Consider the following 21,208-nt stretch of genomic DNA (forward strand, 5'->3'; position numbering starts at 1 on the left):
TCCAGTTTACTCAGAAACTAAGGTAACCTCTTAAAACTTTTACATAACAATAACAGAGATGCAAGATACAACCATAAGCCATGTATTTCATTTCTCACTGCAAAAGAAGACAGTGAATAAACAAAAAACCCCAAATCAAAACCTTGAAGAGAGTATCAAGGAAAAGGGGGCATCTTAGTCTAATAATGATGTCAACAACAGAGAACCAGTTTAGCTTGCAACAAAACTTTCATCTTTATTTATTCTATTAACAAGATACTAGATTCAACAAATTGGCTCTTCCCGTTCTAAAGGTGTGTGCAAGAACCCAAATCATTGCTAAACTTTTTATAAGCTAAAGTACTAATTGTTCATAAACTTTATTCCTTGCCGAGTAGGTACTTTTCTCAATTCAGTTAATTTGGCCTTACTAACTACATAGCTATGGAAAGACATGCAACCTCCTGGAGATGGCCCAAAGGCTCAACAAGATTACGAGTAGAACCGACGACTATTCCTTGTACTGTTTATGCAAAAGCATTTTTACTAGAACTTACAACAGGTCTTTGGGGTCTGGTAAAAGATCATACAAAAACCCTTAGGCCATTCATGTACTCGGTGTGGAAGCGGCCTCAACTCTTTTATTGAACTCCACAAACAATACAACATTCCAACAGTATGTACTTGTTTGATATTATGGGCAACATTAAGGAGACTAAGATTTACAAAGCACAGGAAACATCAATTACTGTCTGGTAGCTTGCTAATGAAAATATTGTACCATTGGTCAAAGATTACCTATACGTACATCTTCGCTTTCTTACTATGGTTAGTAACAATTACGATACTTTGGTAAAAAGTTACCTATCCATTTCGTTTCAATACATTAAAGACATCAAAATAAATTAAAAATTCTCTAACTCAAGTGATGTAAATTAAGAGGGCATGTGCAATCTTACTAAAAAAATTATCAACAAATTCTAAAAGTACTGCTTGAGTTGTAAACATTATATTCCTAACTTAATATGAATTGGTCTTCATTGTACTTATACTAACAAGAATCAAATAAAAACAACACAAATTAAACATGTTCATGTATTCTCATTTGTAAGTGGAAACAGAATACTCGAACAGAAACAGTCTAAATTTAGTACAAAAAATAAATCATGGTAAAATCTAAGGTCAAATACAGTCTTGCCTCACCAATGATAATCAAAATAAATAAGCTATATTTTGATTAGAAATAATTTTTCTCTAGTGTTTAAGGGGGCTGGCCGGCTAATGCCATTTTTTAAGGACAGGACTTTGATATTCATACCACTTAATAAGGTGACTTGGGACATCTCCAAACCGCATATGACTTTCGCCTCTGACCTTCGGTTTTGTGACGCCAGGGCGATTTATCCCGAAAATAACCATTTTTCAAATTCTATCTCCTCCCTTGATACTATTTAATATTAAGACCTAGGATTACTACCATATATAGACCTGATGTAGACCTCCAATTGAATGAGGAGTTTTTTTTCTAAATGTCATTTTTTTGCTAGATATGAATTTTTCAATATGGTAAAAAAATAAACCCTATAAATCAGGAGAAAAAAATTTATAAAAAAAGACGAAACAATGATTGGAAAAAAGGGCTTCATTTGATTGTTCTATAATGTCTTTCTGAGTTATATACCAAATTCCAATGTTATAGCTTTAAACTTTCTGAGTTATATACCAAATTCCAATGTTATAGCTTTAAAACTAAGTGAGAAGATAGATTTTGAAGGTCAATAAGTATAGTTTTGAGATTCAGGCGTTCAAAGTTTTCCTTCGTATTTCTATACTAAAGACAATGTTAATAAATAATGATTATTATGAATGTATATTTCTTTTTTGTGTATTAATAAACCAAAACTATTTCATTTATCATAATTTAATCATAAATGATGATCCCTTTGCTCATATATCGTAGCCTGAGGCACTGCTTGAGGCAAGATGGGGCACTCCTTACTACGCAACTCACTCTCTGTCTCTCTCTCCCTTTCACTAACTCGGCTTATTACAGCGAATTTTCTTCTGTATGTTAGCGACATGTTTTCCTTGTATTTTCCTCTTTGGCATGATGAAATTCTTGCCGAAACAAAGATAAACAAACGTAAATGGAAGAGAATGTAAGAGGTTAAACTCGAAGGTGTGCTCTCTTTTCACAAAGACAATTTAATAAATCATGCTTATTATGAATTTCATTTCGGTATTAAAAAACCAAAACTATGTTATTTATCATAAATGAAGATCTCTTTGCTCGAAGATCGTAGCCTTGGGCACAGTGTGACGTGTGCTGTCAGGTAAGACGGGGGCGTTACTACACAACCCTCCCCTCTCTCTTCACCAACTACGCGTATATTATGATATTCTGTAAAAATACTTGAGCGATTTTTCTTCGTCTGTGTTAGCGAGATGTTTTCCTTGTCTTTTCCTCATTGGCATGATGAAATTCTTGCCGAAATATACATAAACATACATAAAAGCAAGCGAATGTCAGAGGTGAAATCGAACGTGTAGACTACTTTAAGTTTGTGCTCGTACTGGATCATGGCTGGACTTGGTACCTGAATGAAGTCTCCCTTCTCGTCTCGGGGAATGTCTACAGATGCCATTTCTCCCAATTTCTTTGACAATAATTATCAAAATTTACGATAACAGAAGAAATATTGCATTTTCTTGTACGGATCAATGTTTTAGGCTTATTGAGTTACGTTAACTAATTACCCTGTAACTACGAAAGTAAGAGGAATTTTGACGAAATATTTAGTATACGTATTCTCAATTGCCATATGAAGCTCCATGAATTTTTTCATGACTGGATTTTTCGCCCTATACCCCCATATATAAGGGTTCCCAGCCGGTCCCCTTAATATGCACATTAAATCTTTATATTTTCATGCTAATAAATTATAAATATTTTAAAATTCCTGTATCTTCAACAACATAAAACACCTTTTTAAGATGTTTCTAGACTCTTCCATAGAACTTTCCTACCCACCCACCACCCACCACCACCACACCACCACCACCACCACCACCACCACCACACAACAACAACAACAACAACAACAACAACAACAACAAGGTTGTTGGTAAGCTTACTCCCCAAGTAAGCGAAAAGAAAGGGCTTCCAAGATAAAACTTCTGTGATTTACCAACAGTAAGAATATGAAGCTCTTGCATATGATTCATCAATATAAAATAACTTGTCATTTTTAGATTAATATAATTTACATTCTACGTACAGGAAGACCTTTTAAATTCAACTGCTATTACTGGACATAACTAAATAATTCTTAGTGTGAAAGACAGGCAAACTGTGACCAAAAATATGAAATCCTTAGAGTGAAAGATTGCTGACTTGTGTATAACAGGGCAGTATTATATTCATGTGGGTGGGGTATCTATGTCAGTACCTATGTTTTCCCCTTCAACTGAATATAGTATATATAATGAACTCAGGATTAGATTTTACATGCAACTGCTCAGTGTGAGTCCTGGGCTCCCACCAAATAGTAAACACTAAAACAACTTCACAAAAGAGACAGTGACCAAGAACTAAGCAAAAAGAATAGCCAAAGTTACCAATGCCCATTACACACCAAAACAATCAATACTATCAGTCAGCAGTCAGGAGTATGTAACCATTTCTAAAAGTCAACAGGCCTTTAAAATCTCGACCTGCTGTGAGTACTAATTTCAGTTCTTTGCAGTGATTCTACAAGCCCAGCTGCATTGCTTTTGGGGTTTCAGTTTTTCTCTGGTCTCTTTGGTTTTTCCCCACTTAGATGTCCAACTTCTTAAACTTTAGTTTACCTCACTTTCACCTCAAACTTGAAAAATATTTCTTAAAAGAATGCATCCACAAATTCTAAACATTAAACGTACGTATGCACAGACTGAAATAAATTTCACTGAAAATTATTCCAATGCTATTCCTGCTTCTTTTAACTGCATTTCAATTATCCTTTCTTACAGTTACTTATGAAGGAAGTTGTTCTCCAGCCACATAAATTACACATTTGACGTAATAAATCCTTACTTCATTGTTAAAGCTACATACATAGTACTGATAATGAAAACTTACTAACGTACAAAAACAAAATATGATACAACTTTTGTATAACTTAAATAGTTTTCTTACTTGTTGATAACTTCTCCATCTCCAGGAAAGTGTTTCAACTTTGCAAAAACTTTTGGGCAACAACAGAAATGCAAGTGAGCACAAAAACACAAGTCACAAAACCAATATTAAAAGTACGTAAACCAAACTGGGATTTTGAATAGTTCAGCAAATTCACTTATAACCAAAGAGCACACCACACATGTTAATTAAAGAGTAAATTATGTTTTACAACCTTTTACACAGAGGTTGTGGGTGGTTAAATTCTCACCTTATAAGAGGACATGTGAATGATAATGCAACTGCAACTTTTTCAAGGTGAAAAAAGATCATAAATCATAGATTTCTGTTATTTAGCACAAGTTACTTATTAAATAAATACTTTTTATTGACTTTCCTTCCAATGAAAATATCTTTGGTATTTTAATTTTGAGCGTAAAATAAAATACAACAGATTAAGATCACTACCAAGCATATAAATTACATAGGGAAGAGGGAACTCTTCCTTATGGTACCTATTACATTTAACTAACGCATCTGCTACCTTGATGGAATATTTACTCTGGGAGACGTAAGCATGAGGAATGCTGATAGAGCCATATTACCATAAACTAGTAGTAGTGCATATTATAACATAACAAGTAGGTAGTAACTAATATGATAAAAGCAGGTACCCATCTCAATTAATATTTCACATAAAATCATATAAAATGCTTATATGAAAGTCCTCTTATAATATGAATTCAAAATACGTACTGGTTTAATACCAGCCATTAACAATTACTTTTGCTTATTCTCAGCATACCTTCATCAAAAGTGCTGCAAAAAGTATATTCTGTAGTACTGGTTTCTTATACTGTAATGGCAAGTTCTACTAATGTGTCTTCCACCCAATAACAACTAATCTTTACTTTTCTTTTGATCACAAAACCTCTCTCTCTATGTGACCTTATCTAGTAGCAAAGAATAATTTTGTCTTTAGCACAGGTTAAACTGAATGCATTACCTATCCAAAACGTTAACCTTTTTGTGACTGTTTTCACCAATTAGGTACAATCACCGTAACAAATTTTTTCCACACCAAGAATCACATGTGACAACCTAATTCTAGTGTTGTATACAGACTATCTAACCAGCCTAATTCGTATATTAAAAGATCATCTTTTGCCATATATAAACCCATATGGGTTCAAATAAAATATACTAGCATGAAATCAGAACTTATAAACAATGTACCCATTACCGTTGTTTAACAGTCCCACTTCATCAATGATATTACAGTACTCTAGTTAGAGAGAGAGAGAGAGAGAGAGAGAGAGAGAGAGAGAGAGAGAGAGAGAGAGAGAGAGAGAGAGAGAGAGAGAGAGAGAGGAAACATCAATGTACTTCACTTATAAGAGCAGTAATTAAATACAATATACAAAAAGAAAAATTACCCGTAAAATTGGCATTCATTAATTCAGTGAGCATCAGGAAAAAAATTACTTAATGCAAACGAGACCCCATAAAGTAGTGTCAGATAAAAATGTCTACAAAATTCCAAAACATTAAGTTTAATAACCATTTTGCCACGTACTACAAAAATTCAAGTTTATTTACAGGGACAATAAGTCGACTGAACTAACCACCAACTCAAATGATAGCCTACATCATCTTTATAATATCATACTTCCTATACATTCTGAAATTCAACAAATAGACTGCATTTAATCTCTTTCCTCTAAGGTTTAAAGAAAACTGTCACTGTACTTAAGAGGCATAAAACGGCCTCAGAAATCCTTTCAAGTATCTCTGAAAACTTCAATAATGTCATCTTCATGGTACTACTTCTATCATGGTCATAAATGAACATGCAATAATTTCAATTAAAAATTTTCCCTACTTCAGAAAGGTAGAAAAATTATGCCAAAATCCCTACTCATTCTCAGTTAAGATGGGCAACCAAAAATCCCAAGTGACTATTCAATGACTGACCTCTTCATGGTATACATAGGTACTCGACCAACAACCAGCATTATCATCATTCCACAATAAAAGATTTCATAGTTCCTTGAGTAAAAAAGAAAAAAAGAAAAACAAAAGTGTTTTGATGCATGAAAAAAATAAAAATAAAGTTTAGTACTGTATAAAAAATGGGGGGAGGGGGGAATAAGGATTAATTTATTGCTGAGATTAACTACAGATGCCATGAGGAGCTGCATAGTAACCTTGGTCTATCTAACCTTGACCTTTTATACTAATTCAAACAGGTTCTTGAGTGCAACCTTTGGAAAGTTATATGAGACAAGTTTTAAATTAATGCTAAAATCAATATCACACAAAAATTGATAAAGGAAATTCAGCACAATCACATATCCAAAGCCTGCATCATCTGATAAGCTAGCTCTTTTCTGATTAAAATAATTCAACTAAACAATCTGCATATTGCTAATGATTTAATGAAATAAATTAAAACAAATTTTCATACCAAGAGGCCATATAAAGATTGGTCGCTCTACTCCAACCTAATTCTTGATAATATAAACACAACACTGGTAACAGGAAAAGAAAGGGTAAGCAACATTATTCACATATACAACTTGGCCACTATAAATTCCATGATTTTTTTAAGCACAGATTTTATTTTATAGAAAATTAAAAAAGAAGAAGAGTTCTGGTGTACAAAAAACCTATTTTTGGTATCTGCTGTTAGTCCTAAAAGAGGGGTTACATTCTTATGCCCCCCCGTCCCCCATCGCTCAATACAACAGACCAACTAATCTCAAAGAATTCCCATATAGGTGGTCTCTGCCAGAATAGTGCTGTGTTTGCACTTGGCCATTTCAGCAAGATAGTGCCTAAGAATTATACATCTCAAAGGATGACCAACACATACCTATGCTATCATAGTAAACAGATGTGTTTAAGATTTGTGGCAGCACCCACCCCACTGACCCTGAACTCAATCTTTGCGTCCAGTACACAGTAGGCAAGAATGTTTGGTCTCCCAGTGAGACATATGACTGAAGAGGGAGGAAAGCAAGGATATCATTAGTGTCTTGAGAAGGGAATTCACCCTCCGTACCTCCTCTTTCCACTCCAATACCAGCTCCAGACTCCATACCTCCATTAGTTGTAAATCCTCCCTCCTCTGCAAAGGCGAAAGGCAGTGTTCAAAATGGCTAAGAAGAATATTCAACAAATCAGATGCAACGAAATTTCCCACGGCACTTATAGTTCCTGATACTCCTTCCCTGAAGTCTTGTGAAAATTAGCTGGTCTGCTGGTATGGTAGCTAGAGTCATGACACGCAGCTCAGATGTCGCGAGTTCATGGCTCCACAAGGCGACGAAAGAATCACTGGCTCTGTATCATGATCAGTTACTGCCGCAGTGAGGGGTCTGTGGTGGGCAACTGAAACCAATATTCTTTGGAAGCTTGAATTTCAAGTCAATAGCCCTAGTGTACTTGTTCCATGTGAATAGGTTTCATCTACCTAAATAATAATAATAAAAAAACAACAACAACAGTGCTGTTGCTTTATGTATGGCCTGTTTTTTTTTTTTTTTTGAAGGAAGAATTGTCACTCGACTGATCACATCACCCCAGGTCCCACAGCCAGACCTTGGATAGAAGTTGGATGACAGGAACCTAACAGTGGGATATCTCTAAACACCTCTTCCCCAGAGATGCTGCTGTTCTTGGACGTGTCAAAGGCAGGGTGGAGAACACCCCTGAACACCATTTCAGGTGGTTGGAACTAAAACATTTGCTTGCACATCATCACAGTCAAGATGAGGATAGCATTATTCACAAGGAACAACTTCCAAGATGAGTTGACAGGACGTTCGATGGTGCTTATGACTGTCAACATGACCATAATTTTTTACATAAATGGGCAAAACATATCTCTAACCAAAGTGTGCACTGAGGAGGCAGAAGCATGAATGGGCAGCCCATCATGCCATGGAGTTATCAGCATGGTATATACAGACTATTGGAATGAACTACCTCTTAAATTTCAACACCAATAACGCCATGGAGCTTTCAGCATGGTACACCCTGGGCCACTGGAATGAACTACCACTTAAATTTGAGCACAAATCCAAATATATTAAAAAGTGAAATAGTACTAAAATTTAGCCATGACCCTAATTATAGAAGAAAAAAGGACAAAGACTAGCAGCAGGACTCAAAAACAAAAAATACAAAACCAAAATTCATTGTAAGAGCAACTTACAAATAAATTCTTGCTGTGTTGAAGCATATAATCGAGTGGAATATTACTGTACAGAATTAGAATAGAGGTATCACAATTTTGTTTAAATAAACAACTACCTACATAGCCCAAAATACTAACAGGGATACTACAAAGGATATACTGTTAAAAAACCAAAAGACATTGGAACTAGTCAAAGCATTTGAGATATGGATATTAATTTACTGAATATATGTGCCATTTACAATTCAACCACAGAAAATCCAATGACACATGTAAGTATCTTATACGATATACGTACAAAAATAATTTGTTTAAATAGTCATCATATAATGATTATTCATATGAGACTGACATCACAGGATTCTGTGTTAATTTCCTTGCATTCAGCTGAATGCAAGGAAGTTAACACACTGGCCAGTGACTGACAATATCAAATACATTTGTGCAAGATATATGGACATAAGTATAGCAGTTGGCTTGCAAAAATGTTCATTAATACGTATACTGTTAATATATATGTTCCTATGTAATTTTACCAATTTTATCACTATGAAATGAAGGTTAATTTCATAGTACTTGTAGGCTGCACTCAAAATTCTCTCTCAAGCTACAATAACCAGAAATCTGTCTTCTTTTTTTTTGTGGCTTTAGAAATAATCTATTAAGAGAATTATTATCTTGCATGGTGCAAAAAATTTACATATATCTATTACCTTGTGTCTGACAAATATTTCATGGCCAAGTATACAAATTTCTGATACTGGTCAAATGTAATTTTTCATTTAGATGGTTATTTTTCTTTTTCCATCAGACTTTGATAATGAACAATTCAGCTTCAAAATGAAGCAAAGTTTAGTGTCCCATCTTGATCAGTAACTTTACAGAAATAGCTAGGAAAACAATACTGTACTTTGTGAGTCGTAGTCAATCAAATCCTTACACTTGGCAGAACAATAAAGCATACAATTCACACTGTTGGACTGTGGAACGGTCTCCCTCTCCCTGAGGATGTTATGCAATTGGATCTTCAAAAGTTCAAGCACAGGTGCAAGCATTACTATCCTAAAACAATTCTCCTTAAATTTTAATAATTTACTTATATTTTTATCTATTTATTACTGTAATTCAATTATTTTTTTCTAATAAGTAATCGCTCCAATTGTTTTGCATTACCTTCGGTTACCTCTTTACTAATGACCACCATATTCTTTGGAAGCTTGAATTTAAATTTAAAGGCCCCTTTGGGCACATTCCATATAATAGGGGTCATAGCCTGAATAATAACAATAATGTAGCAGAAAGGTCATCTTGTATTTTCTTATATATTTTCATTTTTGTAAGATTAAGCTATGTACTATATCATTTAGTTATGTAATTCATTTCTAACTCACTAGATAGTGTTTCACTGGTGAATAAATGAATTATATACACACGCATATGCATAACAGTTGTCATAAATATCAATGCATTAAATGAGGTTATAATTTTAACATCTCATAAACAGTTCAGCATGGTATAATAATCTATTCTTTGGAAATTTTTTTATGGCTATAAAATTTCTGTTAACATCAAACTTCAACTTAATCACTTAGACAATTAATTTCCTTTTCTTTCTTTCATTTAACACCCTGATCCAAACTTTTCATTCATAAATAAAAAAAATGTTTATCCATTTTGTTTTGCTTTAATACGTAACATCTTGAATAAATAACAATGTATCACTTCAAAGTTACCTAATTAAGCAATGAATACTATTGTCTTAAAAAAATTTTTTTTTTTTTTTTTGCAAATATACAGACCAAAAGAAAGTAAGACAACGGTACATGTGAAAGCAGTCTGATATAGAGGTGAGAGAATCTGCATAAAATGACTTGATGGGGGGGGGGGGGGGGGTGGTTGAAATCTGTGAGAATTAAAGGGATTGGACAGCTATGTGGAAAAAGAAAAAGGAGTGACAGAAGCATTAAACACAAAATACAGTAGCTTTAGTTGAGGAAATACTCTAGAAGAACACATTATTGAATTGTATAAACTATGCTGCACACAAAACGGCATAGTGTCACTTGCCAACATTATTGAAAAATTAATGACAAGAAATCCTTATTGTCAGAAATAACTATTTACCAACTATGTACACTACCAGTAGGATGCTTTTGCTAAATCCCATCCCAACCTTAGTAAGTGAGAAAAAGGGGAACACTACACCAGAACAAATGTTTATAGGTAATGTTCATGTGTAGTTTCATGCAATTCTGCACCGAAAGCTTCAATGTGATTTTTTTTTCTCCACCACTGAAACAAACCAAGGCTGCTTACGATCTTTCCAAAAATGTTCATATTCAAAACCAATTTCCGAATAGAACTCTAATCAAAAGGTCATCAACCCAGGTTCTTTACTTCACTCTCAATTATATTAACGTGCATCACAGTAACCTGTTGTAAAAACTAGTAAAAGTAGTAACTAAAAACTCTCCCCTCAAGCAGAGTGAAGTGGTTCAGCAATGTTAGAAATAATAAAAAATTCTTCACAAGTGATGGAAATTCAACCTAAATAATAACAAAGCTGACTGCAACTCAAACTTCAAGTTCACCCAACAATACAAGCAACAAGTGTTTCTTCTTCTCAAGCTGACAGAATAACTAGTAGCTTAATCATGTACACACAGTACATACTAAACTTTGATACAATCAGTCAATGTGATTAAATTTACCAATAACAATAGTACAGACCAAGTGACTTGACCATCATACTGTATATGGCAGATTTTTTAATTAAAATCATAAAAAGGCTCTCCAGACGACGTTTCAGTTGTAAGACATAGTTCTTGAAAAACCAAAAATCACCTACAATGCAATTTAGTATAAAAAATATCATCTGATTGAAAAAAATATAAAAATTATGGAAAGAACTACCCTGGCACACTATATGAATCCAAAAGACCTAAATCTTAAAAATAGTACTGCTAAACCATCAATTCATCTTATTCATTAAATTTTTAATAGGCACAACTACATAATTTTCCTTCACAAACATATATGTACATGCAAACTGACAGCATGGGTCTACATACCTCCTTCTTATCCTTGAGTTGTGCTTTCTTGACATCAGCATCACTAATTGCCAAGGGATCACTTTCCTCGATCATTTGGATATCATCCCCACTGTCATCTTTAATGACTTCCTTCTCTATTTTGATGTCATCGTCATCTTCAGTGTACTTCCTTGGGGTTCTCCTCACTCTCAGTTGCCGTGTAGGTAAAATTTCCTGAACGTCTTCACTTTTTTCTTTCTTAGCCTTTTTACCTTTCCCAACTGGGGTAACTGGGGTAACTGGGCCAACTGGGGTCGTCGTTGGTTCTGGCACAGCAACTGCACTTTTGGGATCCTTTCCATCTTTCTCGGAGGAGGAATCCTTTTTATCACTTTTGTCTCCCTCTGCATCTTTCACATCTGACTTTTCTGAATTTTTAGGGACATCTGTTTTCTCTGATGAAGCTTCTTTTGTATCCATTTTGTCATCACTTTCTGATTTTGCCTTTTCACTCTCTTTCTTGGGTTCTTTTTCACTTTCCACTGCACTACTAACATTCTTCTTCTCACCACTTTCAGATTTATCTACATCCATAGCCTCATCTTTCTTTTCACTCTTTTCATCAACTTCCATTTTGGATTCCCCCTTTGATTCATTTGCAGGTGCAGAGGTACTCTCTGCAACAGGACTGTCTTTGGTGGGCTCGGGCTCACCTGCTTTCTTTGCACTAACAGGCTCCGAATTAGCTTTATCATGAGAATCTACTTTAGCACTCGCATCACTACTTTCCGAACTGGCCTTAGTGTCAGGCTTTGGAGACGATTCTTCAGACCTAGAAGGCTCTGTTGGTCGTTCATCACTGTTACTGACGTCATTCCCACTACTAGCACTGTGATCTTCCGAAACCTCTGAATCATCCATTTTCTCAATATCACCATTTATCTGCGACTTCTCAGAATCTCCATTCTGCATTTTCACTTCTTTATCCTCCATCTCCTTTACACCATTCATCACCTTCACCTTCTCACCTTCTGCAAAAACAACAAAGTAACTGTTAAGTCTTGTAAAAATGTCATTTTACATACAATAAAGTTATACATTAACCCTCTGAGATTGTGATATCATCATCCCATTCTCAACTGTTGAGATTCAGAAGATGTCATCTTCATAAATTTTTGGTCCAAAGTCAACAGGTGATTTCAATATTTTTATTTTCTTTGTTTTCTATTCAACATTTTACAATATGTAAAGGCATCCAATTTTACAATAACACCATGACAGCCCCATATCTTCAAAGGGTTAACTTGCCTTACAAACTAAGTTCCTCTAGACTCAAGAATGACCAATGTTCAGTTAGAAAATTAATAAAAGTGAGTACATTTGCCATAACTCAAACTTTCATAACTGCTGGCATGTCAAACATATCTGACACCTGACTGAATGTGGTTGACCTTTCATTAACAGTTAAGGTACAATATCTTCTGATAAGCAACTAGACTAAATCATAAAACTCACTTATTTACATTAATTGTTTTCATCAATAGCTTATGAAATATTTCTCAAAAAAAAAATAAATAAATAAATAAAAATTACCAATGAAAGCAACATTTTGCACCTAACACTCTACCTAAACAGGCTTATCATATACCTTGTGGTAAATTATGTTCACTATGTACTTCAGTAAATTTCACATTAATTTAGATGCATATAATCTGACAGATATAATATACCAACCTAACACCACCGACTCTTCCATTTCTGATGTTGCTTCGGTTTCCGACATCTCAGGTGATCTGAAAGAGTTAAAAATGTTTGTCTATGATGCTTTTCAATATGTAAATAATTACTATTCTTTATATCTCTCATATAACATTGAAATGCATTGCAAACAAATTTTTATTATGCTATAATTCCCTTCAATTCTAATACAGATACCCCCCTTCCCTTACTTAAGAACATTCAATTGCAAACATTCAGATACAAGCAAACAAAATTGCGAGTTAAAATTTGTGTTCAAGGACTCCCCTTAGCCACCTCAAGAGTTCAAATCTTGTTTTGCGTGTCTACTCTGTTCATACAGTAATGTATGAACAGTGCAGTATTGTGCTTTAGGATGAATAAAAGTACCGTAATGTATAGACTTATTTCATACTCTACGTACTTAAATAGGCATTAAGAGTAGAGTAACCTACTTACAAACAACTCAAAATACAAATGTCTGTCCAGAACGTAACTCGTTCATAAGTATGGTGGTGTCCGTATATCACAAAAATCCCTTTTGCAATGACAAGAAATTAATAAAATGCCAAGTTGGAGTAACAATATCCCAAAACACGAACACTATAAAAATGAAACCTAAATACTGAAACACACTTTTGTTCATAGACAAATCTTCAACCACATCCCATAGAGCATAGAGATCCCCCCCCCCCCCCCCACAAGTGTAAAATAGATCACACAACATTCATATGTATGACTGTTGCATTATTACTAGAAAGTTGTGTCATAAGGAACAAAAACCTTTCTTTCAGTATAACCTAATTAAAACACTAAAATGGGCCATAGTGTTAACTATACGTAGTTATATACATAATGAAATACACCTATCTACACTCACTTCTCACAGAAGTTTTCCCATTTCAACATTTAAAATTCTGATGATGCAAACAAATTTTATACCTTGCAATTCCAATTAACAAACGAAAATTATTAAAAAATATTTTGACCTCAGGTGGCCTTAAGATGATGTGTGGAACGTGTTGGGGAATGCCAGTAAGGGGTGTTCAAAAAGAATAATTTCACATAAACATTTTGCCAGTTCCTTATTTGTAATATTACTACAAGACAAATGGCATTAATATATGTATGTATAACTAACATCGTAAAGTAAATCTCTTGTACTTTTCCAAGATTCAAAAAGAAGGTATAAATCTCCATGTTTGTTATGTAAAGATTTAGTATTCACTGAAGAACAGAAACTGATTCTCTGGGAAACATGTTGTAATCATTAATTAATTCTGCTTGTAATAACTAGCAACATGATTGCTGATTGTTCACAATATACTGTACAGATTTCTTCAAATTCAGTAAATAAAAGTTGAGACCCATCAATCTTACATGGGAAATTAATTTCTACAAGGATAAATTTGACAATGCTGTACTACTTGTCAAAATTCACAACTGAGAAAGATAAAAACTACAAACAATCAGAGGTGGTTTGCTCATTAAAAGCACACCACACAGCAGGCTATTTGAGAACAATAGAACTGTTTTTAACCAATTTCCCATTAATTACACTTTAGAAAAATAGAAAAAAACTGTTAATAAATTATTATACACTTGACAGTGACTGTGAGTTATTAAATTATATATACACTTGCTACATGTCAGAAATAGGGGAAACAGTCATCTAACAGAATAATTATGTAAGCAGATTTGACACCATGGTAACCGTAAATCTGTAAATGGCTCCACTGATGTCATGGATCCTATACCTATAGATATCTAGGTCATTGAGATAGAAAGCAAAGAGAGAGCAATATTTCAAAGACAGGCAATGCAAACAAAGCCTAAAAAGCCTCTAATTCAACCACAAGAAAAATGGTCATTAAATGCCCAATTCAAAATAAACATCGTCCATTCCTCTATTAGTAACACAACAATGTTCTGAGAGCAACTTCCCTTTACTATTAGGTTTTATGATGCCAGATTCTTTCTCATTTATATGAAGCATAAAAAGCAACTGTTAGGATATCTCAATTATGTGTTGTTGAAGTAACCGTACAAACTTTATTACTAAGAAGAAAAGACATCCACAGTTACTTAAGGAAGTTACTGAATATATTTCATTTTTTACATTCTCACCCAAGAGGACATTAAGAAATAAATAACTTTACATACAAAATAATGTATGCAATAGCACATTTCTTATAAAAACGTTAGCTTTTACACTGGACATAAAAAAATTCTGTCATTATCATTTTCAATATTCTGTAAATATCATTTTCACAGTTTTTCCTACTTTGCCTCCTCTTTTTTTTTTTTTTTTTTTTTTTTTTTTTTTTCTTTTTTTTTTTTTTTTTTTTTTTTTTGTAACAAGTCCTAACTCTTTTCAGTGAATATCAAATAAGGTTTAATCTTCACATTATTAGAGCATCTGTATATTTACATAATAAATTCTATAATTTTGTTACTTACATGCAGTTACAAATAGCTAAATTGTCCCATCTAATAACAGTAGGTAAGAATCATTCCAAATAATTTATCCTCAAAACTATAAATGGGGTATGGGATATTTCATGTTTGAGTAAATATAAGGGGAATAGGTGAGAAGGATTATGCAAAGGAAGAAGCGAAGACCATGGAAAGGTGGCCCACTCTATATTTCATGAAAACTTGATGGATTGCAAAGCCAGTATTATGAAATAAAAAACCAAATTAACACCAAGTCTGGTTGAAAAAAAAAAAAGTGAGAAACAACAAATTTAATGAATAAAACACTATGTAGTGAATTGTTTTGTGACTGCTTCATGTAAGGATAATTGCTCCGCAATGTTGTACCGGTGTTTTGAGCCACACTAGTGTACACCAGATCTCAAAGCCTAATATGGTTTGTGCAAGTGATGACTGAAACGGGAGGGGATCAGGTAAACATGAAGTAAACACGGAAATTTAGCAGACTGCCAGCAAGCGGAATAGCCAAGATTATGAAAAATAGGGTAAAGATGAGGATTTCAAAATGATTACAGCAGAAAAGAAAAAGGCAAGTGGTTATTGGCAATAACCAACCCACCCCCACCCCCCACCCCTTAAAATAAGGTTACCACATTTAAGAGGGAAAAAAAAAAATGGTAAAGTAACTTCAACTTTAAGTCTGACTGATTTCAGAAGCAAAAATTATCCCCTGATGTGAAGCAAACAACTATTACGTACTTCTCAACACTAAAATTATTAGGGTACATAAGAGTTGATAATGTGTACTTCCATAAAGAATTCATAAATACAAATGATTACCTAATTATGACACTAACAAACCCCTGATATGGGTAATGTGGGTTAAATCTAGATATTTTCCCCAATTTAAGATCACTGTTGAAAACATAGGTGTACTAATTATAACTGCAGCTACTTTGTGTCAAGTGGAACAAGGTCAAGTACTTCATATTACATGTCATCAATAATAATGTATACATACTAGTCATCACTAATGACTCTAGTCATCACTAATGACTCTAGTCAGCACCATTGGTGTCTTTTTGTCACTTTCCTGTCTTACGCACATTCTGCTTGACTTGCCATTTAGTACAGGTTTTCATCTACTTTTAATCACATGCACAAACTATTTCAACTAATTTTCCAGTCTAGGGCACTAAATCTCTCAGCATTCCTCGTCTGTACAAGTGACTTTCCTGATGCAATGCAACCTTGAATCTCATTACTTTATAATGACATCTCAAAGTTCTAATGGTATATTTATTTATGTCCATGCTGCCAGTGCATAGCTAAGTACAGATCTTACTTATTTTTGTGTTACTGATTTGGCTACGTACATGAGATATTCTTCGTCATTTCACCACCTGCTTTCCCATACATCTAGACTATTTATTTACAACTGAGTCACTCATAATTTTCATTTTTCAAGAAGTGCAGTAGTTTTTAAGTACAGCAAAAGAAGTGTGTGAGAAGGTTAACCAATCACTGTCAAATAATCAAAATCATTACATACGGTGCTACGTACTTACACAATGACATGCTTGGCTAATCAACATTCTGGCTTCGTTTATCAACAACAAATCCCTTTGAGTATATATCTATATAAGCCACCAAAGAGATTTCAAGAATCTGTGCATGATATAAACAACTACCACACCTCATCAAGGTCATCCATGAGAAATTCATCTGGCCATTTTTCTAAATTGCTTTGTTTGGAAGTGAAATCACAAAAAAAAAAAAAAAAAAAAAAAATCAATAAACTTAAGACTGCACCCAGAAATATTAATCTTTTTATCAATGTTATGACTGCACATTTATATCCAACAATGCACTCTGAAGATATACTTTTTGTAACAGTTTTAATCTTATTTTTGTTTCAGACATAGTAGAGGAAGAGGTAGAATTTTGCTCAAGATTTCAATAAAATCATTCACACTTTCGAGGGGTTGGAGTTTCGCTGTCTTAAATCCATCATGACAAGGTTTTTCTAAAGCTATGATGCAATTTATTCTTTGTCAAATATGATCATGAAAAAAATGAGATAAAACATTCTGTGATAGTATACTAGTTGAAAATGCAAAGAAATAACAGTTGTAATAGGCGACAACAAGAAATTGTCAGGGCAAACTATATTTCAGGACATAGAGGTAGCTTTTAGCTTAAATTTGAAACTAAAATCAGTAAAATCAATTTATGGTATTTTGAGGAGCTATGCATGAGGCAATTTTGATATTTATGTTCATATAAACTGTAAACTGCCCATTGGGTTCAAGTGTCATTTGCCTCTTAGGCCTCCAAGGTGCAATGGTTATCTCTAAAGAGCTTGCCAGTTCGCAGACCATAAGATTTAATAGATTTATTCAGTCTTGTGGATCATTTTCTCTGTCATCCTTCATCCTATACACACTGCATACACTTACAATTCAATTCCTGTCCATGGGAGTTAATCAGCCATTTCAATTAAAATTCAGAAACTCTTTGCCCTTCAGCCTCTCTTCATTAAACATTTACTGTTAGATTTCAGATTCTGGCAACTCAGTTCTGCATCACATTAAAAATTTACACAACACATTTAAGACCCCTTATATGAGATGATAACTCAATTATGAGCTTATCATGTGCATCACATATGGATTAATTGAACAGATGCATTCTACCAATTCACCAATAATTTCAAGTTGAACTACTACCAAACTACAGTCTGGCAAATGGAAGGATGTTACCTTGAATAAATTCTTAAGACATTTAAGAGGTGGATAATAATTCATGTGTAATAAATCTCAATGAGGAAGCTTCATAGAATTACATGTTGCATGAACAGTTGAGTAGCATACTGCTTAGCATTTCAATATTCCATACAAACTTGCCAAAGGAACAAAACAGTACTCTACTTTTAATGCCCTTAAGCTAAATGCATAAAGTACTGTATGTTAGGTAGTTATAATACATAAAAATATGAATAATTACAATGAACAAATTCCTAAATCACCCAATCGCAGCCCAATCCAGATCCAATGAATCTCAATATACACATACCTTGGATACCCAAGACCTGACAAAGAAAAATAATTAGGCCTATTATAAAACATTAGGCCTAATCTGTATGGAACATGGCTTCCTACCCTCCTCCCCAAAGCTACAGCTACATAATCTTCATGTTTAAACAATAATAAGACAGTAAACAATAAAAGAAGACCCACACTCCCCAAGCAACCTACAGTACATGTCGAGTGTAAATGTGTCCTTCAGTAACCAGTACCGAGTTGTGTTTACAAAAAGCAACTGGCTATTTCCGAGGTCAACTCATCTTACACATGGCTAATGCCCACTGAAAATTGGAGGCTATAAGCTTTCACTACAAATTCCAGGCTAATGACATTAGATACTTTGTGAAATCTATTTCATATAATAAACAATATCTTAAAGAACATTGCTTTTTAAAAGTAAAAGGGGGCCTAGACCTCATTCAGGCCTATTCCGGTGTATTATTGTTATGGGAGCCTACTCTTGCGTATTGTATTTTTATTTGTATTTATTATGAGCCACTGGAACAGATTTGGCTAGAATATGACTAGCTTAACCGGACTTTGTTTACTATATGTAGATGACTGACTGACATAACCAACCAGTGATTACTTTTATGTAAATTATGATTTTTTGCTTATTTGTTAAACCCCGGGTTAATCTAAGTAATAGTAGCAACTCCCACCATAGCTACGCTATGTGGGAACAACAGATAACCCAGAGGTACACCTGCCATTACTCCTAGTATATGCGTTGGCCTTGTCTTGGTATGCGTAGGCCTAAGCAATTCTGTACACAATAGTAGGCCTAGTAGCGCAGTTCTAAGAACCTCAGTTGTGTGTGCGCGCAAACGGCGAGGCTAAAAAACAAACACGTTCCTTCCCAAAGACCAGAAGCACGTGTTTACAGAGGAAAGGTCGATCGACAGACCTGAAATATTTCCCGAGATGGCCCATCATCATCATCATCATCCATGGTGGCAAATCACAATGAAATTTAATGTAATTGAATATATACTTAACCTTCAGAGCGTGATCAATGTCACCCGTCAGTCCGTTTCAAAGAAAGTACAAGTTGGATCCGTATCTGTATGTGCGTTTGTGTCAGTCATAAATAAACCCCCACCCATCCACCAACACATGTATGTTTTAAGGTCGCAATCCACGTACACTCACCTATGAATTTCTCTCCCTCTCCTCTCTCTCTCTCGTCCTCACACACAGAGCCAGCCGTGTACGTATGTACACCCATGGACGTGCATGAAAAACTGAAGAGAGAGAGAGAGAGGGAGGGAGGGAGAAAGATCTCCCTCACCACCCCAAACTGCGCCCCTCCCTCACCCCGCCTATGTATGTGTGTGCGTGTATGTGTGTGTACGTGCGTGGCGGTGTGTGTACAACTTATGCGTCCCCCTGTATCTCCCCCAAATAACCCCCTCTCCCTTACTCCCTCTGTCCAATCCCCAATCCTCTCCCCCGCCCCGCCGCGCTCCGCTTTGTTCCACGCAGTAGAAGGGACGTAACCCGCAGCCCACTCCATTTTCTACCCCCTCCCCTTTCCTCAGTACCTCTTCCTAATCATCATAACCACAACTTTAGAATCAATTCCTATGAAAAAGGCGAGTCCCAACGATGACCCATTCCGTATTGACGAAATCGTAGTCCTAAAGCGTAAGCAACTTCCCTTTTGACGATAACAAACAGACCTATTCCCCCTCCTCCATAGCATGTGGCTTGCGTCCTTATGCCTAGCCCGGCGCCCCACACTCCACCGGCGGGGTGATTCTACCCGACGAGTTTTCCATCATACAAGTTAACTCCAATAATTGATCCGAAATCTACATATCTCACCAGAAACTCACTTAATGAGGTTAAAACAAGAGGCTGCAACCAGTGTTGCTGGTTGCACTAAGCCATATCTAGATTCAAAGTTGCGCGCTAAAATCCTGTTGGTGTTTGGCGGGTCGGTCGGAGGGAGGCAGTCGTCCGATGGATCTGTCACATCCAACTTCAGCTTCCGATAATTGGAGGAAAGACGCACTTGCACACTTTTCACTGATATCACCACATCGGCTACCACTTATCACTCGACCACTACCACTTTACAATCACGATTAATCCGAAAGTGCCCGGGAAAAGGCGAGAATTTAGCGAGCCATCTACTCAGCTGGTGTAAGTCAGCTCTCAATATGGCGGCGACTGGTCACGTGACGGAAAACAGTGACGTCACTATACATTAGCCAATCAGCAGGGGTTTTCTACGTCACGTGACCTACAGTGCCGCTTCGACCAATCAACGTGCAAGGATACTGACTTATATGCCCCTATTCCCCTGAACCCCCCGCTCTTCCATTGGGCTCCCCCACCCACCCCTTCAGTGCCTTCTGCAGGAGAAAAGTACACGTGGTTTTTGGCCTCATATTCCGAAGCTTTGCCCTCACATCTTGACCCATGACCTCAAACAACGTTGACCTCAAGTGACCCAACCATTACACAGACTGACACCAAGATAACATTCCCACAAGGGCTTCTGAAGGGGGCATATCTACGAGGATTACTGACGAGGAAGAACGCTGGTGCCCAAAACCCAAGTATTGCAGTCAGC

At 35.3% G+C, this 21,208-nt stretch overlaps 1 protein-coding gene across 5 annotated transcripts in view; it reads right to left on the reverse strand.

The window, feature by feature from the left end:
• The window catches only part of LOC135204185 (uncharacterized), a 56,281-nt gene extending 35,460 nt beyond the window's left edge, over window positions 1-20,821 (reverse strand). For 3 of the 5 annotated variants that reach the window (XM_064234254.1, XM_064234253.1, XM_064234250.1), the window contains exons 1-3: window positions 20,466-20,821; window positions 13,103-13,161; window positions 11,408-12,399 (exon numbers count right to left, since the gene is read on the reverse strand). In XM_064234254.1, the coding sequence (XP_064090324.1) occupies window positions 11,408-12,399; window positions 13,103-13,151 (1,041 nt within the window). In that variant the 5' untranslated portion in view covers window positions 13,152-13,161; window positions 20,466-20,821. Of the gene's footprint in view, window positions 1-11,407; window positions 12,400-13,102; window positions 13,162-19,779; window positions 19,799-20,454 lie in introns of those variants that run through there. The other 2 variants (XM_064234251.1, XM_064234252.1) reach the window with 2 other exon arrangements.
• Window positions 20,822-21,208: the final 387 nt, after the last annotated feature.

The sequence above is a fragment of the Macrobrachium nipponense genome, chromosome 44, assembly GCF_015104395.2.
Source record: "Macrobrachium nipponense isolate FS-2020 chromosome 44, ASM1510439v2, whole genome shotgun sequence".
Taxonomy (NCBI): domain Eukaryota; kingdom Metazoa; phylum Arthropoda; class Malacostraca; order Decapoda; family Palaemonidae; genus Macrobrachium; species Macrobrachium nipponense.